This window comes from Petromyzon marinus, chromosome 40 (genome assembly GCF_048934315.1).
Source record: "Petromyzon marinus isolate PM22_M1 ecotype Great Lakes invasive population chromosome 40, UKy_Petmar_22M1.pri1.0, whole genome shotgun sequence".
NCBI classification, from domain to species: domain Eukaryota; kingdom Metazoa; phylum Chordata; class Hyperoartia; order Petromyzontiformes; family Petromyzontidae; genus Petromyzon; species Petromyzon marinus.
This window is the reverse complement of record NC_133706.1, coordinates 3,444,253-3,462,211: the sequence shown is the minus strand read 5'-3', so window position 1 is coordinate 3,462,211 and position 17,959 is coordinate 3,444,253. Positions and strand designations below refer to the sequence as shown.

The window sequence follows — 17,959 nt, the reverse complement described above, 5'->3', positions numbered from 1 at the left end:
AAGTGTGACACTAACCTAAAGTGAGGTACTGATCTAAATTGGAACAATAACCGAAAGCTGACCACTAGCCTCAAGTGGGACACTGGCCTAAAGCGGGACACTGGCCTAAAGCGGGACACTGGCTTAAAGCGGGACACTGGCCTAAAGCGGGACACCGACCTAAAGTGGGACACTGGACTAAAGCGGGATATTGGCTTAAAGTGGGACACTGGCCTAAAGCTGACCACTGGCCTAAAGTGTGACACTAACCTAAAGTGAGGTACTGGTCTAAATTGGAACAATAACTGAAAGCTGACCACTAGTCTCAAGTGGGACACTGGCCTAAAGCGGGAAACTAGCTTAAAGCGGGACACTGGCCTAAAGCGGGACATCGGCCTAAAGTGGGACACTGGCCTAAATTGGAACACTGGCCTAAAGTGGGACACTGGCCTAAAGTGGGATGCTGGCTTAAAGCGAGGCAATGGCCTAAAACTGATCACTGGCTGAAAGTGAGGCACTGGCCTAAAGTGGGACACTGGCCGAAAGTGGGACACTGGCCTAAAATGGGAAACTGGCCTAAAGTTGAATGCTGACTTAAAGTTCACCACTGGGCTAAAGCTGACCACTCGGCTAAAGCTGACCACTGGCCGAAAGTGGGACACAGGATTAAAGCTGACCACTGGCCTAAAGTGGGACAATGCCCTAAAATGAGGCACTGACCTAAAGTGAGGCACTGGCCTAAAGCTGATCACTGGCTTAAAGTGAGGCACTGGCTTAAAGCTGACCACTGGACTAAAGTGGGACACTGATCTAAAACTGACCTTTGGACTAAAAAGGGACACTGGCCTAAAGATGACCACTGGCCTAAAGTGGGACACTTGCCTAAAGTGAGGCATTGTACTAAAGTTGAAAACTGGCATAAAACTGACCACTGGCCTAGAGTGAGGCACTGGACTAAAGTGGGGTACTGGCCTAAAGCGGGACACTGGCCTAAATTGGAACACTGGCCTAAAGTGGGACACTGTCCTAAAACTGACCACTGGCCTAAAGGGGGACACATTGGCCTAGAGCGAGGCACTGGCCTAAAGCTGATCACTGGCTGAAAGTGAGGCACTGGCCTAAAGCTGATCACTGACCTGAAGTTGGACACTGGCCTAAAGGGGGATGTTGGCCTAAAGTGGGACACTGGCCTAAAGGGGGATGTTGGCCTAAAGTGGGACACTGGCCTAAAGTGGGACACTGGCCTAAAGTAGGACACTGGCTTAAAGGGAGGCAATAGCCTAAAACTGATCACTGGCTGAAAGTGAGGCACTGGCCTAAAATGGGACACTGGCCTAAAGTGGGACACTGGCCTAAAACTGACCACTGGCCTAAAGGGGGACACATTGGCCTAAAGCGAGGCACTGGCCTAAAGCTGATCACTGGCTGAAAGTGAGGCACTGGCCTAAGGCTGATCACTGACCTGAAGTTGGACACTGGCCTAAAGGGGCATGTTGGCTTAAAGTGGGACACTGGCCTAAAGGGGGATGTTGACCTAAAGTGGGACACTGGCCTAAAGGGGGATGTTGGCCTAAAGTGGGACACTGGCCTAAAGTGGGACACTGGCCTAAAGTAGGATACTGGCCAAAAGTGGGACACTGGCCTAAAGTGGGATGCTGGCTTAAAGCGAGGCAATGGCCTAAAACCGATCACTGGCTGAAAGTGAGGCCCTGGCCCAAAGTGGGACACTGGCCTAAAGTGGGACACCGGCCTAAAGTTGAACGCTGGCTTAAAGCTGACCACTGGGCTAAAGCTGACCACTCGGCTAAAGCTGACCACTGGCTGAAAGTGGGACACAGGATTAAAGCTGACCACTGGCCTAAAGTGGGACAATGACCTAAAATGAGGCACTGACCTAAAGTGAGGCACTGGCCTAGAGTGGGACACTAACATAAAGCTGAAACCTGGCATAAAGGGGGATGTTGGCCTAAAGTGGGACACTGGCCTAAAGGGGGATGTTGGCCTAAAGTGGGACACTGGCCTAAAGTGGGACACTGGCCTAAAGTGAGGCACTGGCCTAAAGTAGGATACTGGCCGAAAGTGGGACACTGGCCTAAAGTGGGACACTGGCTTAAAGCGAGGCAATGGCCTAAAACTTATCACTGGCTGAAAGTGAGGCACTGGCCTAGAGTGGGACACTGGCCTAAAGTGGGACACTGGCCTAATGTGGGACGCTGGCTTAAAGCGAGGCAATGGCCTAAAACTGATCACTGGCTGAAAGTGAGGCACTGGCCTAAAGTGGGACACTGGCCTAAAGTGGGACACTGCCTAAAACTAACCACTGGCCTAAAGTGGGACAATGATCGAATGATGGCCACTAGCCCAAAGCTGACCATGGGCCTATGGTGGGACACTGTAGTGAAGCAATGCAGTGCCCTAAAGCGGGACAATGGCCTAATGTCAGGCACTGTCCCAAAGTGGGACACTAGCATAAAGTGGGAAACTGGACTAAAATGAGGAACTGGCCTAAAGTTGACCTATGGCTGACAAATGGCCTAAAGTGGGACACAAGCCTCAAGTGGAATACTGGCCTAAAGCTGACCACTGGCATAAAGCGAGACACTGGCCTAAAGCTGACCAGTGTCCTAAAGTTGGACACTGGCCAAAAGGGGGACCCTGTTCTAAAGCTCACCACTGCCCTAATGTGTGACGCTTGCCTAAGCCGAGGCACTGGACGAAAGCTGATAACTGGCTGAAAGTGAGGCCCTGGCCTAAAGCTGACTACTGGGATAAAGTGGGCCACTGACCTAAAGATGGCCATTAGCCTAAAGTGGATGACTGGCCTAAAGTGGGACACTGTCCTAAAGTGGGACACTGGCCCAAAATGAGGCACTGTCGGAAAGTGGGACACTTGCCTAAAGTGGGAAACTTGACTAAAGTCAGGCATTGACCTAAAGTTGACCGCTGACTTAAATCTGACAGATGTCCTAAAGTGGGACACTGACCTAAAACTGACCACTGTGCTAAAGTGGGAGAATGACGTAAAGATGGCCACAGGCCTAAAGCGGGTCACTGGCATAAAGCGAGGCACTGGCCTAAAGACGACCACTGGTCTAAAGCTGACCACTGGACTAAAGTGGAACACTGGCCTAAAGCTGAGCATTGGCCTAAAGTGGGACACTGCAGTGAAGCAATGCACTGACCTAAAGTGGGACAATGGCCTAATGCAAGGCAGTGGTTTAAAGCGGGACACTAGCCTAAACCGAGGTACTGAACTAAAGTGGGAAACTGGCCTAAAGCAGGGCACTCGCCGAACATCAAGACTTGCCTCGAGTCAGACAATGCAAAAATTACCTTAAGTCTCGAGACGTAAACATTGAGATGCTTACTAAATCAATTGCATATTATATTGTACTGTACTCAGGGGTCGCACGTTATGGGAGGCAAGCCGCAGGGTGGGTGGGCACCCCCCCATTATACATGCAACTTTGGGCCAACGTTGGGCAAATGTTGATCCTACAGTTCCAACAACATGCCAACGTACCTTGGTTTGGTAGTCCAAGACGACGGAGCTGTGGGGATCCATCCTCCTGAGACAGAGATATCGCTCGCATCACCTCCACAAACACAACACTCGCCCGCCCTCCCGTGTTTGCTACTCGAGATCTCCGTGCCGACCATGTTACGGTCACCTGGGGGCTGTGCTGCCTACGTCAGCAGTGCGTTATTTTTAAATTTCATAATCGGTTAGAAACGATGACGCCTGTGACCATAGATTTGCCCAAGATGTCATGGCAGTGGTATTTTGTAAAACATTTAAAACAATGTTCAATTTATTTTAAAAAACCTTCATGCATTCATCCTCCACCATCATTATCATCAGCCATGATCAATCCACTGCTGGAGGAAGGCCATGAGCAACCGAGCAGCCATCACTTCACCTTGGGTTCATATCGCACCAAATTAAAATTAGTGACATTCTTGCCTGGATTTTCAATGTAGTCCAGTTCACCAATTATCATCGGAACCACACTGAAAAAAGGTGCACACTTCTAATATCATCCCTGCCTCCGTCTATCCAGCAGCACAAAAGGGTAGATTAATGTACCTCGGATTAGCACGGCTAGCTATGTATGGTGGGAAAGAAGTTTAATATGCATATAGACACGCGATAGGCAATTCGAGTTCGGTTGGATAAAGTGGAGAAACTCCCACCTCTTCCAAGAAGTCTGGCCAGTGTGGAAGGCCAAAAATACCTGTGGAGGGCCTCTCAAGATCTTTTCTTGTTGAGACCCTTCCGCTAGCAGCGGCGGCATAAGAAATTCAAGGGCTGCACTTTTACCCATTCAAATGAAGCAAACTCTTACTCAGCTGTGCTGGTTGGCTGTGGCGGAAGAGTGTGCCGTGCAGTCGAGCCGCCCTGGCTCTTGGACCCCATCCGTGCCGCCGGTACTACCGGCGCTGGCACAGGGTTCCCGTGGGCCCGGAAGAGATGCTCGTACTCTGGCAGAATTCGGCTGAGTGCGTCGTGCGGTGGCAAATCCGGGCTCTCCCGCAACTACGCGTGTCAGAGCGGTGAGCATCAAGCCGACAATTATCATTATTACTTTTTATGTAGCGCCTTATACATCGGGGCATCTCAGAGTGCTTTATGTCACATCTCATCTCTCATACTTGAAAAGTGCACCCCCAGTAACAGCTGACCCTGTGGGCGCGAGTCTTCATCAGGCCTGCAAATCCATTAGTCTGCCGGTAGGGGGCGACGATTGCCGCATCCAATCCCAAAGTGCGTAACCAGCGGGTACGTTTTTAATTGGACATGTTTGGCCCCCCCACGCCAGCCCACACGCAAATGGCCGACCAAGTCTTGCAAATAACGTCAGGGTAGCATTATTATAATTATTACGCACAGCAGCAATAAATCAGGGCGACCACTGTGTTCGAGCCGTGGAGCCTCTGCAACAAGCGGCAAATGTTTTCCTGCCAGGCCGTGCCATAGCAAGGCTTGCCCTGGCACAGCTACACAAAAACGACCACGGGAGGGCTTTCTGTTTCACCATATTGCCATGCGTAGCATTACCGAGACTCAAGACTTGTATTCTGGAGGGTTCAGCATTGGGATGCTTGGCAGATTTGTTTATTTTTTAAGTCATTAAAGAATCCAGAATACAAAGTACATTCCGAAAGAGGGTGAAAAACAGAAAACGTGTACCAAACCCGGAGTGATAGGCAAATTCCATTTTTATATATAAAGAGTTTTACGAACAAGCTTGGAGAATATGGCAAATGTTTATTGAATTGTGGAGGATTGTGGAAAACAGATGGGAGGGAATTCCCAAATCGGGGATTCCAAGGCAACAAACGTAAAAAGGGGTTTTAGCCTGCAGTATGATATAAATACTCGCATGCGACGACCGTCTCGCGTGGTCTGGTTGCATCGAGAAAACCCACAAAGTGGAACCCCAGCCGATATTTTAAATAAATAATTTATTTTGTTACATTAAGTGGATCTTAAGCCTTCATCATTCTAAAACATCCTACAGTGGTGATGAGTATCAATGGTTGTCATGAGAAAGCAGTGTTTTGCTCCGTTCAGGTCAAATCAGGAGTGGCCCAGAGAAAACTGAACATACGTTCACATCCGGGCTTCATTTCATACGTTAATTGAAGTTAGATACGGATTAACATTTAAAAACAAACAGCAGCTACTACACCGAAGTGTTATATTTTTTGAAGAGGGTATGCACACATTCTGTTCAAATGTCTACATTATATAGTCTGCAGAGCTAAACAAGTCACTCTTATGTTAATTAATAGTCGCCTTCATGGCAAAAATTCACACAGCGTGTGTTCAAAGCAAAGAGGACTTACAGGAGCTGTGTGTGGCCTGTAGTAGTACGCCGCTGCCATGATGCGTCCCTTTTCATCCACGAAAACCAAGGTCAAAGTTTGGGACACAAACTCCGCATGGCGTTAAGAGCACCGCGTAAGCCACGCACGGGATAGCGCGCAACTTAGAAAAAAGCAAAGCGATGCTTTTAGTCTAAAGCTAGCGATGGAACAGGGGACGCGCCGATCGCAAAAAAGGCGACGGCAACGATGGCGGAGTCCCTCAACTCTGTGGCCCGCCCGCCTGCCCGCGTTACCAGGTATTGAAATGCAAATATTTACAGCGTGGTGGCCCTGGGATACGCGGTGGATAATCCCCCCCAGCTTTTCACTCTGGAACTCTAAAGCCAGCATGCCCGGCTTTTGTTTGAATGGGGAGGCCCTTGGGGCTTTGGCCAAACAGTGCGTGCAATCGCAGGGCAAACAGCGGCAGCAGCAGAACCCCTGCGCCACTTACGACCCTTTACGAGCAAGAACACGCAAGACCAACAGCAGCACATTCGGCTGAAAGTACAAGAAAGACGATGACAATTGTTTTTAATTCCTTTAAATTGAACGGAGGGTGATTTAGCGAAGAAGCCCGTGGTATTTGTTGTAATAATAGATGTGGAATCCGAAACGTTACGGTAAACTCTGCGATGGAAAATTGAGGGGTTGTCGCAAAAAAGGTGAAAATCAATCTCATCTTCACCACCACCAAATTCTCGCCGAAACACAGATTGCTTCGAAGAAAATAAAACCACTCCACTCAAATATATTGCACAACTAAAACAGCACCAGTAATTATAATAGTGTAGGTGACAAAACAAAATAACAAAAGAGCCACATCCTCATCTCATTGGATCCGAGTTGGAACGTTGAGAAAAACATTAAAATAACGATTGTTATGAATAGTGGACTTTCCTAAGCACAGCTGGCCAACAATTCTATTTTTACTCCTGTTCAGCAAATACAAACTATTCCCTTGGTTTGTCATATTTATACGACTTAAGCCAACTGCTGAAATCACAAAAATGCATTACATCCAGCCATGGCCATGCAAGTACTTTGTAAATACATGAGAATGCATACTCTTTGGTTTTTTCGGTAAAGTCACGTAGGTACAATAAAATAAATGAAAACTAAATTAAATCACGACGTTTCGGAGGCAACACAAGCTTCCGTCTTTAGGTGGAACAGACACAGCAAAATTAGCTGTATCAAGTGAATAGCTCTGGGACACACGATATTATATACAGGTTAAGGGGGGGGGGGGGGGCTAAGTTAAGCCGCCTTTTGTTATTCTGCAGGGAGTTCTGGTGGAGGCGGTGGTGTACTTGCACGTAAAACCACCTTTTGTTATGCTGCAGGGGGTTCGGGTGATGGCGTGCTGCACGAGAGCGAGTACAATCCTGCTTGTCCATAAAGCCATCCAGATATACACACACAGACACAACTTCAACCGAAAGGATGGTTTTAAATTGAGCATCTTTTGGAAATGTCATTAACCAAGTCATCAATTTAGCTGGCTTATAATTATACAGCTATTTTCGTTTCTACCAGGATTGTACTCGCTCTCGTGCAGCACGCCATCAACCTCCCCCCGAACCCCCTGCAGCATAACAAAAGGTGGTTTTACGTGCAAGTACACCACCGCCTCCACCAGAACCCCCTGCAGAATAACAAAAGGCGGCTTAACGTAGCCCCCCCCTCGCCACCCACGTCCCTTCCTGGCTCCCCCCCCCCTTAACCTGTATATAATCTAGTGTGTCCCAGAGCTGTTCACTTGATACAGCTAATTTTGCTGCGTCTGTTCCACCTGAAGACGGAAGCTTGTGTTGCCTCCGAAACATCGTGATTTAATTTAGTTGTTTTCATTTATTTTATTTTATCTACGTGACTTTACCGAAAAAAACAGAGTATGAATCCTTGCTGTCACGAAAGCTTCAAATCTAGAATACATGAGAATGGTTCTTTGTATTGCACTCCCTGCTCACTGCACGGGCAGCTGGGGGGTTGGCGGTATGGCCAACAGTAAACGGTCAAATGGAGAGCATACACAACACCACAACGGTGAACACAAACCAATTTTAATACCTTATCCAGCGCTTCTCAGCAAGGTTCCACCGAACACGTGTGTAAACCCTTCATGAATCCACTGCTGGATGAACACCTCCCCACAATGTTATTTGACCATACTTCACCAAGATGGTCTTTCAGGGCTCAAGGAGTTAAGGTGTGGATGCCCAGGACCAGTTCAGAAATCGCTCGCCACTCATGTTAGCCGTGGTTGTAAATTGAGCTAAGATTGGCGGGTTTATAGCGTAGGCATGCTGATCACAGGCACCACTACTAGTGCATGAACGTAGTATCCTGTATAATTTAAATAAGGGACAACATATTTACGGAGGCATTTGCAATGTTGAGAAACTTTAATTGAAGTCAAGGGCAGTGAAGGGCGATCACGGGATCTCTCACCGCCTACTTAAAATCAGCAACACTTTTAATACATTGTTTACAGGCATTTAGAAAAAGAAAAACAAATAAAAACCTGTGAGATGCTGTGCATAGCAAAAACCCGTGAGATGCTGTGCATAGCAAAAGTTTATCTTTTTGGGTCTTTCATTGACATCTACAATGCAGTGATTTTACCAAAGGGCGTAACGGAATTTCGTTGGAACGTTTTGAATGGAGCGGCCTCTTAGCGGTAACAGGGGTCAAGAAAACCAAATGCAAAGCAACGCACATTAATCGTACAGCATTCTCTCGTTGTTCACGAACTTGACAGCCACTATTTTGGTTATCCGCGAATTTCATCAGGAACTCTACATGACTGCTGCATGGAGAGAAAAAAGTGATGAGGTAAAGTGATGCACAGCATTATCATAATTTGAAGTAAATGCATTTATAAACTATTATTTAATACCTTAATATTTTTTTCTGTTTATTATAACCAATTACATTTTTGGTGTTATACTTTTCATGTATTGAATAGCTTATTTATGTATTTATTTAGGTCAATATTATCGGCGAAATTTGCTATTCACGAGCATCTCCGGAACGTATCCCTCGCGAATAACGAGGGAATACTATAACGTTGACTGGTGCACGTGCGCGATTCTAAGCACGTATCGAGATCTAAAAGATCGATATTAAATCTATGAATGAATGCGTCGTTACACCCCGCCCGCACAATCGATGACGCATGTGCGCACTTTACTTGAATCATGCACCTCGGGACAGCTCAATCTCGTCCTTGTACAATGCCGTTCCTTTGGAGCACGAGAGGAAGTGTTTGTTGCGTCCACGCTCACCACGCGCCTCTTCCAGGATTCGGTTACCGAATTGCGTTTTCACGGTTTGCAAATCAGATTTAAAAAATATATATTTTGAAAACACTTAAGGGACGTGTCCTTACAAATGCGTTTGTGAAATGAGAATCGCGAAAAGTGCAACAACAAACCCCCAGGCCGGTATTCTTATTAATCGCTCAGCTGAGGCTTGGCTCAAGGCGAGCCAGCCCAAAGTGATGTTTCACTTGAACTGGCTCCAAGCACAGTCACCCTCCCACCCCCAGCCATGCTCAGGATTTCCAGAAGCTGCGTCAAGCCATGGCTGAGCCACTCCGAGTCTTTGTATGCAACCAAGCGGCTCGAGCAGGAGCCATGTGGGAGCCAGAGCCATGTGGTAGTCTGAGCCAGGTGGGAGCCAGGCTTGAGCCGAGCGACTAAGAAGAGCAGCCTCCATATAAAGCGGCGGCTCACACAATCACCAGAGAAGCGCCGCTCGTTTGGAGAGAAGTTGCTCAATAAAAATCACTCGGCAACACAGCCAGAACTGCGTCATCCCGAGCATCAGCTACTCATACAGGCACCACCATTCTCCAGCTCTCTTGCCCCATATATGGAGTGCCTTTAAAACAATTGACCAATCTCCTCCATTCACGTACAAAAAACAAAAGCATACTTGCCACACGCGCCTGATGACTGGTAAACAAGTCCAATGTGACAAAGCAGATTCAATTTAAGAGAACTTGTGCAACCCATATTGTGTAGAGAACAGTGGATAAATGTTCAAATTGAAATCCAGTGCACGTTTGTACGTGCGTGTACCACATGTAGGTCCCACGAGGCATTTGCCAGCCACCTCGGACAACCCATAATAAACAGGTGGGCCTGTCCCGTATCCTTCTACCTTGCCTGGCACAAGTGCCTTGCACCTCCCATGGCATAAGCACAGTTTAGATGTCAACACAGCTCAGTGAAGAATGAAGCATGGCGGATGAGGCTTTTTTGTTATGTAGAGTGCCAATTGACAAAGAGGATCTTGTGTGTCCAATGTAATGTAGAGCTCCAATTCAAATTAAGATAGATCTTGTGCGAGTGTAAACGTGTCTCATGTGATGTCAAGAGCAATGCCACATCCTCTATTGAATCCGTGCTTCAGATGTCGTCATGTGGGATGTGTTTACCAGTCGGACACATTCAGCATGTAGCAAAAATCTGTACATCTGTGCGCTATGAAGGATCATTGCCCGAAACGTCACCTATTATGTTTCCTTATTAAGGCTTTTTTTATTGACGAACGTGTTCCATTTATCATTCGTGATTTAGCACCACTGCCAAAGCAGCACCGCCGCAATTCAAAATTTAATGGCGAATGGTAAACAAGGAAATGCGGTGGGTGGGGTGCGAGGACTGGAGTTTGGTAAAGTGGGACAACATAATGTGCAACCTTGCAATTGAATACATACAGTAGGTGTCAATGAATGGTGGCGGGGCAGTACCAAACTACACTTAATTGCAACACAATTTTCTAATTCGCATTGGCTTGCAAGTCACATTATGCAATGTACAGATGGGCCCAAGGGCTACTTACACAGCCCTAGAGGCCAAAGAGCATGTGTGTGCGTGTGTATATTTACAAGTTACCCTAATGCACCCGTAAGCTTACCCTGGTTACCCATGTTGCCAAATTCGAAAAATATTTCACGCCAGCCCAGTATCATAAATAAATATGCGCGCGCGTCACGTCACAGTTCGGGGGCGCCACCTACCACAAAGGAAAGAAAACGTGTACGTTGGCAGCAGCAGTCACAACGCAATAAGGATTAGCATATACACGGGCGTTCGCTTAAATGCCCTGGTAACTCGTAGCACCTTGCATCACATTGTCTCAACCTTTCCGATGCCCTGCTGCAGGTTCACCAAAGGGGACCCCATGGCGGCAGCTGATCTCCTGCCGCAGAGGCAAAAGATGAATGCAGCACCGGCTTGCAAACGTGCATTAGTTTGCCAGTAGTGGAAGAGGACGTGGCTCTGTCAGCATGGAGACAGCGACCCATGGCCAATTTCACACACACTAGCACCCGATGCACAAACGAAACCGCTTGTGCGCCGACTTGGAGACTGGCGAGCTGTGTGATATCACTGCATGCACTCAAATCCTGCCTCCGTTCCGTTAAGCGTTCCAGACCAGAAAGGCATGGATGGGGAACCTTTTCCTTGCCACGGGCCGAATAGGACTTTCAAAAACCTTTGGTGGGCAACTGCACATTAAACGCACACATTTCTGTCATTGCAAGAGGCCACCTTGCAGCAAGATCCACAAATTGAAACGCATCTATGCCTGGTAAAAAATAAACTCCACTCCAGTACTCAATTACTGTGGTCATGACGCTTGCAGTGACAGATAAAAGTATGTCTGTAGGCCGGTCAGCCTCGCAGCAGCGGCTTTTGCCTAACCATTGAACAAACATGGTCAAATGCATTGTGCGCTTTCAGATGCGCTTCTGCGGCCGTCTGGAATGCTCTTCTTTCTGATATTAGGAAACCACTGGAGCTATGCACTTTTACATCTAGGATGAACTGCTTTGTGTTTAGTTTATTGTCATTCCCCCACTCATCTGATTAGCACGGTTGGCTACGTACCGTGCGAAAGAAGTTCAGCATACATACGTTGCAATGTGGTGAGCTTCATGTGGCCATTGGGTGGATGAAATCAAATTGTGGGCCCGACACTGGCCGTGGGCGGTCAGCCGGGAGTTCCCCTTCCCTGCGTTAGGCGAGGAGTCGTGACTCGCGAATCACATCGATTCTTTTGGACTGGATGGACTGCGCAGTCGTGTCGCACCGTCAAGACCTTGGCCAATGGCGTCGAGAACTAGCAGAGCAATTAACCGAACGCGGCAAAAGAGGCCACGGGAGTTTTCTTTAACTAAAACAAAAACAGCACCGTAAACCTGGCAAAGTTGTGTTTGTGAAAGTGCTGTAGAAAAGGTGAATAAATTGTTTGCGTCACGTAAATACATCTCAGACGATCACACCTAATTGCGAGAGAATAATTGACTGAAATTTAAAAAAATTGCAGCCAAGCCGACAAATGCACATTCATCAACCCGCACTAACCAGCAGGTGAGACGGTAACTTTACCTGTATGACCAGCACGGCATGCGGAGGGACCGTTATCCACGATTGGTTTGATCAAAGGATTGTACATGTACACACACAGTAATGATTACGTATCTGACCATCAGCATAAAATAAGGCCCACTAAACACACGACTGGATTTCAAACTGTGCGGCATTTGGCATGAGCTGCCCTCAATCCAAAGCTGCCTGTCTCCCTAACCCAGCTGCACTATCACAAGGGCCGTCGTCCTTATGCAGGAGCAGGGTCCGGGGCAAATCCCATTGTGTGGGTCCCCCTACGCCTTCAAACTAAACTTAAATGATTACATCCGACACCGTCACTCCCAAGCGCGGAGCTCCTTAAGCACAGTGCTCAGGGCGGTCGCCCTGATTCGCCGTACCCGAGGGACGGCTCTGTCACCTATGGCCGTCAAATGAGACGGCGCAGGTGGAAGACCATTGCGCACACAAATTCAACCACGGCAGTCCGAGCCGGAAGCAATGCAGTCAGGAAGGGAACGTGACCACCACAACTGCACGGCACTCAGGACGGTGGGCGCCGTGAGCCAGCGGAGCACGATCCCTTTCTGCCAACACCAGAGCTACAGTGACCAGAAACTGTTGGGGGGACATCTCATGGACTAGAGTTTTATTGCAGGTCTCCCCCGAGGTGTCTTGAGAAATGAAAATTATTTTTCAGGGCACAACGGGGCATTTACAGTTGTTGTGCTGCACCGAAATTACATTTTTCGAAATATAAAAACAGAGCTGGCTCAATTATATTGAGGGTTGTGCGGAGTACTAGTGTTCGGGAATTGACTTGAACAAAATATAAGAACACACAGGTAACCCAACCCATGCGTTCACCGAAAAGCATTGCGTAGATCCGCCGTGCACTCAAACACACCATCTTTACGCAAAGTATAAAAAAATGTGCTTTGCATTGGCTTACTTTTTCCTAAACCCGTAAGATTCCCAATTGAATATTTCTTGCGGGCCTCTGCCACTGGGCAATGCAACTCTGTTGAGTGGGCTACGGTGCTGGGGTGAGGACAGAATGTACGCACCACATTTCTCTTCCCCCAAACTGCAGTGGCAATTTCACAAAATGCCACGGGATGCACACCAGCGGCTGTGGAATCACGAGCAGCACTCCCGCCAAAACAAAGAACAGGTTGTTTTTTTTATACAACATAAAAAACACCACGTGACAAGCTTGTCCACTCTGCCCTCGGTTTTACGCTGAGGTGCACCTCGTTTTTTTTTCATCGTCAGCAAGTTTACACTGCAGTCAGTGCAGACAAAATTAAGACGATGGACCTTGGACCCAAGGGAAACCAAATGCGTGAAAACTGCTCTATTAACTTGTTTAATTATAATCTCCAGAAATGCTACCAAGCAGTGCTGCACAAAAACAGAATTGTAGGAGAAAGCTGGCCAGATAAGTTGGTTTTGGTGTAAGCACCTTACAAATGGCCAGAAGCAAATTCAATGGAATGGGACAGGAGCTTTGGTTTTAGCAGATAACAGAAGAGAGCAAAGCATGTTGTTTCAGGGTGAAGGATGCACACTGCTGCAGGTTCCACACAACCCTTTACACACCAAGCCATTCTTAGGGACTACAATACATTTTACAATACAAAGTGGATTTAAATCTAAATGTGACCGCATCTCAACACTGTACAAAAAGGGAGAACATTAACTTAATAGAGGCAGTCAGTCAAAGGCAGAGGAAAAAATGAAGGTCTTGAACCTCACCTTGAACAGGGCTGTGCAGGGAGTCGACTGCACAGATGGCAGGGGAAAGGGAGTTCTAGACTATAGTGTAGCAGTGGAAAGTGACCCCCCCACTGAGCAAATATTGACTGGGGGCTTCCACAGATATATTTGCCGCTTCTGTGTTCCCAGGATCATTCAGGATTCCAATGGTCTACCATAATTTTACTTTGATATGCACATGAGAAAAAACCCGGTTATGGTTTGATGTCGGACCATAGTTGAACAGCACTTGCGTGTTAATGCTACAGGGGTATGCGTCAGCAAAGGTGCCAGCCGATTTTTTACCCCATTCTCTATTAATAATGGCAATGCAATTTCCAAAAGTGGTAAAAATTCTGGCCACGTATTTTCCCTGCCACTTCAAGTTGACACTTTTCAAAAATTCATGCACATTCTAGAAATGAAAGGGATGAATGGGAACCCACTCGCCTTGGTTTGAGAAGGAAACCATAACTCTTAGTCTGGGGCTACACAAACTCTTCTAAGATGTGCGAGTAAAAAAACCAATCATAAATTTTAACAAAATATCCTGTCATTTTCATCGCTTTGCGATGGAAATGACAGTGAATTATTGTCAGCCACTTCATCGCAAAAAATGTCCTAAAGTCGCATTAATATACAGATTCTGGTTCGTGTTTGGCATTGTGCAATCGTTTGGTACCCGGTTATTAATGACTATAATAAATAAAATGTTGTATATGAGAATTAGTCTTATCCATTTCTCTTAATTCAACTATAAAAGTAAACCAGGAGCTGAACTGCTGACAGTAATTCCACTCCCGTTGCTCTAACAAGACAACTCCACCTCGCAGCAGCTTTTGGCTAACTATCGTACAAAGACCGTCACCGAAAGCCACTGGAGCTATAACCTCCTAAATCTCAATTGAAAACTAATTTTTTTAGAAACTGCTTTTTGTGTTTTAGTTTGTTGTCCTTCCCCTGCACCTCCGATTAGCATGGTTGGCTACGTACGGTGCGAAAGAAGTCCAACAAACATATGTACACATACCTCACTGATTCACATCAGGAAGGGGAGAGGAGGGCATTGGAGGATGAGGGAACGAGGACAGAGGGGCAATGGGGGTGGGCGGGGACCTCCTGTCTGGGAAGATTCCGGGCCAGGTCCTACTGCTCATGGCGGCTCGTCCCGGGTCCTCCTGGTGGGCCGGGTGGGCCGGGTGGGCCGGGTGGGCCGGGCGCGCCGAATGTGGCTCCGGCAAAAGCGTGCTGGTTCGTGGCCGTGTTCTCACCATTCAGGCTCTTCCGGCACACGGGGCACGTGTCATGCTGGTGGGGGTCGGGGCGGTGTGGGGGCAACACGGTGGAAACAACACATGCGTCAGCTCAGTGTCCCATTTTGCCTGCCACCGATGCGCAAGGCGTCATTAGACTGTGCGGAATTTTCGGAAATACAGTCATACCTCGGTATACGACCACTTTGGAATACGTCGAATTTGGTATATGTCGTATTTTGACGAGAAAAAAATGTCTTGGGATACGACGTCTTGCTTGAGATACGACGCGCTTGCTAGAACTTGTATGGGTCTCGATGAGTCACCACGTATAGTACCCGTGTATACCCCACCCCCAACAAAGCTCTAACAAGCCGTAACAGTATTGTGTGGAATGACCAGACAATGTCACACTTCAGGAACATTCTTAGAAGAAGGCAAAAACAAACTTCAATGGACAGGTTTAGTAAAACTCAAACCTGGTGAGCCTCAACCAGGTCCAAGTCAAGAAAAAAGACACAAAAGAGAAAGAGAAAAAACACCCAGAACTTCAGCTTCCTGAAGTTAACGGAAGGGGACTCTCCTTCAAAAAAATAACATCTCCTCCTCCTCCCCTTTCCCCACCACCATCCTCGTAGGCTATCAACTCCGCTCAGCAAGGCAAAGTGATTCTAGATTTGAAGTTTTCGTGACTGCAATGATCCATACTCTTTGGTTCTTTCGGTAAAGTCATGTAGGTAAAAAGGAAAAAAAAAGGATGGCAAGCTACCATTCTTGGATGTTCTGTTTGAGAGGTCCAATGGCTCTTTGGGACATTCTGTCTACAGGAAGGCCACCCACACAGACTCGTATCTGAAGCCTGATTCCTACCACCATCCGGCACAGAAGAATTCCCTAATCAAAACACTACACCATAGGGCCCACTGCATCTCTGACAAACACCACCTGGTCAGTGAATTGAAACACGTACGCCTGGCCCTTAAGATGAATGGATACTCGGACCGTACTATCCGCAAAGCTGTTTCTCCTACCATGGAAAAACAACCTCTTGAGACTCCTATCAAGACCATGACATTACCATACATAGCAGGCGTTACCAAAAAATTTTCCAAAATTCTAAACAAACACAAGATCCAGGTCCGATTCAGTGCAGTACACAAAATCCGTGATCTGATCCCATCGGTAAAGGATGTCATCCCTGACTTACAGTACTCTGGTGTCTATAAACTGAGTTGCATTTGTGGTGATTGTTACATTGGAAAAACGAAACGACATGTATCTGACCGCATTCGCGATCACAAGTCAGATTTCAAACACGGTAGGACAATTCTTCTGCCGTAACTGATCATTGCTATAACGCAGTGGGCTCTCATGATATTGTTTCCTCCGATACCAAGATCCTCTGCAAGCCGTCTGGATACCACCAAAGATTTGTCCATGAAGCCATACAGATACACAAACATAGACATAACTTCAACCGAGAGGATGGATTCAAATTGAGCAATCATTGGAAAGATGTCATTAACCATGTTAAACTTTAGCTGCCTTAGGTTTATATTCATATCCATATCTCTGGTCTTTTACTCCCAGCCTTACACACTACCATCACTAGGATATTTGACTTGCAATGTATCAATCGTGCAAAGTTGTCTCCCATCCCACTCTCCACCGCCATCCCCCCCACCATCCGGGAAAAATTCGTTTGGTATACGTCATTTTCGGCATAAGTCCTACCTTCTGGAACGAATTAACGACGTATACCGAGGTACCACTGTACCAACAATACCGTGCAAGAACGATTGGCACGTTTGGCTATGTACAGTGCAAAAGAAGTCCAACATACATTCAATCACTCTGCAAAAATGTAAAAGCGCCATCTGCGCTCAACAGAGAGGCAAGCCAGAAGGGAGTACCACCTTATGCGAGATGATCGAAGCATTCATTTAGTACACAGCTGTACTTCTAATTATAAAAGCCTGGCATTCCGTTTGTCTATCAACTAAATTCATAAGAGCCTTTTAGAAGACGTGAATCTAAAATTATAGAAAGTGGACCCCCCCTAGGTGTGGGGATAAAAAGTTGATCCAACAGGTTTCCAAAAATTGTCGATCCCCCACCCCCCCCACCCAAAATGTTTTTATTTTGTAGGCATATATGCCTACACACCCCACATACAATAGTCAGTAGTATCTGCACACACTGGGAGGGGGGGGGGGAGAAGAGGACATCAGTGGGGGCAACAGGCAAGGCACTAAGAAGCCCTCCACAGGAGCTAGAATAAGGCAGCTGTAGGCCACCAAAATTATAGCATTTTAAATGGCAGATCGTCACACTGTGCACGGGCTGAGCACCTCCACAGCGTTGCAAACTCACCAGCTCTAGCCAGGGCACGATGCAGTCATTGTGGTACATGTGCTTGCAGGGCAGCTGCCGTACCACCTCAGTCTCCGCAAAGTCTTCCCTGCAGACGGAGCACTCCAGGCCCGCGTCTGGACAAGCGGCGCGCAATTACTTCGAGCAGTCTCATCTTTATGTACGAATACTTTCAACTAATGGCATTTTTCTATACTGCCACTCACAAGCCATGGCGATGTTCCGTACCGACACTCAGAAGCCAGGGCGTGTTTCTCTACGGGTTTTTAAAAGACAGGGCATGTTTGTGCATTGTGTATATCTATTTCTACGATGTCAGTTCACCCACAATGTTTAAAC

The 17,959-nt window shown here is 47.1% G+C and overlaps 2 protein-coding genes across 4 annotated transcripts in view; both read right to left on the bottom strand.

The window, feature by feature from the left end:
* LOC116950650 (coiled-coil domain-containing protein 33-like) overlaps positions 1-7,081 on the bottom strand; it is a 30,710-nt gene extending 23,629 nt beyond the window's left edge. Inside the window, exons 1-3 of one of the 2 annotated variants that reach the window (XM_032968585.2) lie at positions 5,830-7,080; positions 4,326-4,516; positions 3,503-3,548 (exon numbers count right to left, since the gene is read on the bottom strand). In XM_032968585.2, coding sequence (XP_032824476.2) covers positions 3,503-3,548; positions 4,326-4,516; positions 5,830-5,868 — 276 coding nt within the window. In that variant the 5' untranslated portion in view covers positions 5,869-7,080. Of the gene's footprint in view, positions 1-3,502; positions 3,549-4,325; positions 4,517-5,829 lie in introns of both variants that reach the window. The other variant, XM_032968586.2, reaches the window with a different exon arrangement.
* A 1,158-nt stretch (positions 7,082-8,239) lies between these two features.
* LOC116950651 (E3 ubiquitin-protein ligase RNF126-A-like) overlaps positions 8,240-17,959 on the bottom strand; it is a 31,002-nt gene continuing 21,282 nt past the window's right edge. For both annotated transcript variants that reach the window (XM_032968588.2, XM_032968587.2), the window contains exons 8-9: positions 17,621-17,736; positions 8,240-15,302 (exon numbers count right to left, since the gene is read on the bottom strand). In XM_032968588.2, the coding sequence (XP_032824479.1) occupies positions 15,141-15,302; positions 17,621-17,736 (278 nt within the window). In that variant the 3' untranslated portion in view covers positions 8,240-15,140. The remainder of the gene's footprint in view (positions 15,303-17,620; positions 17,737-17,959) is intronic.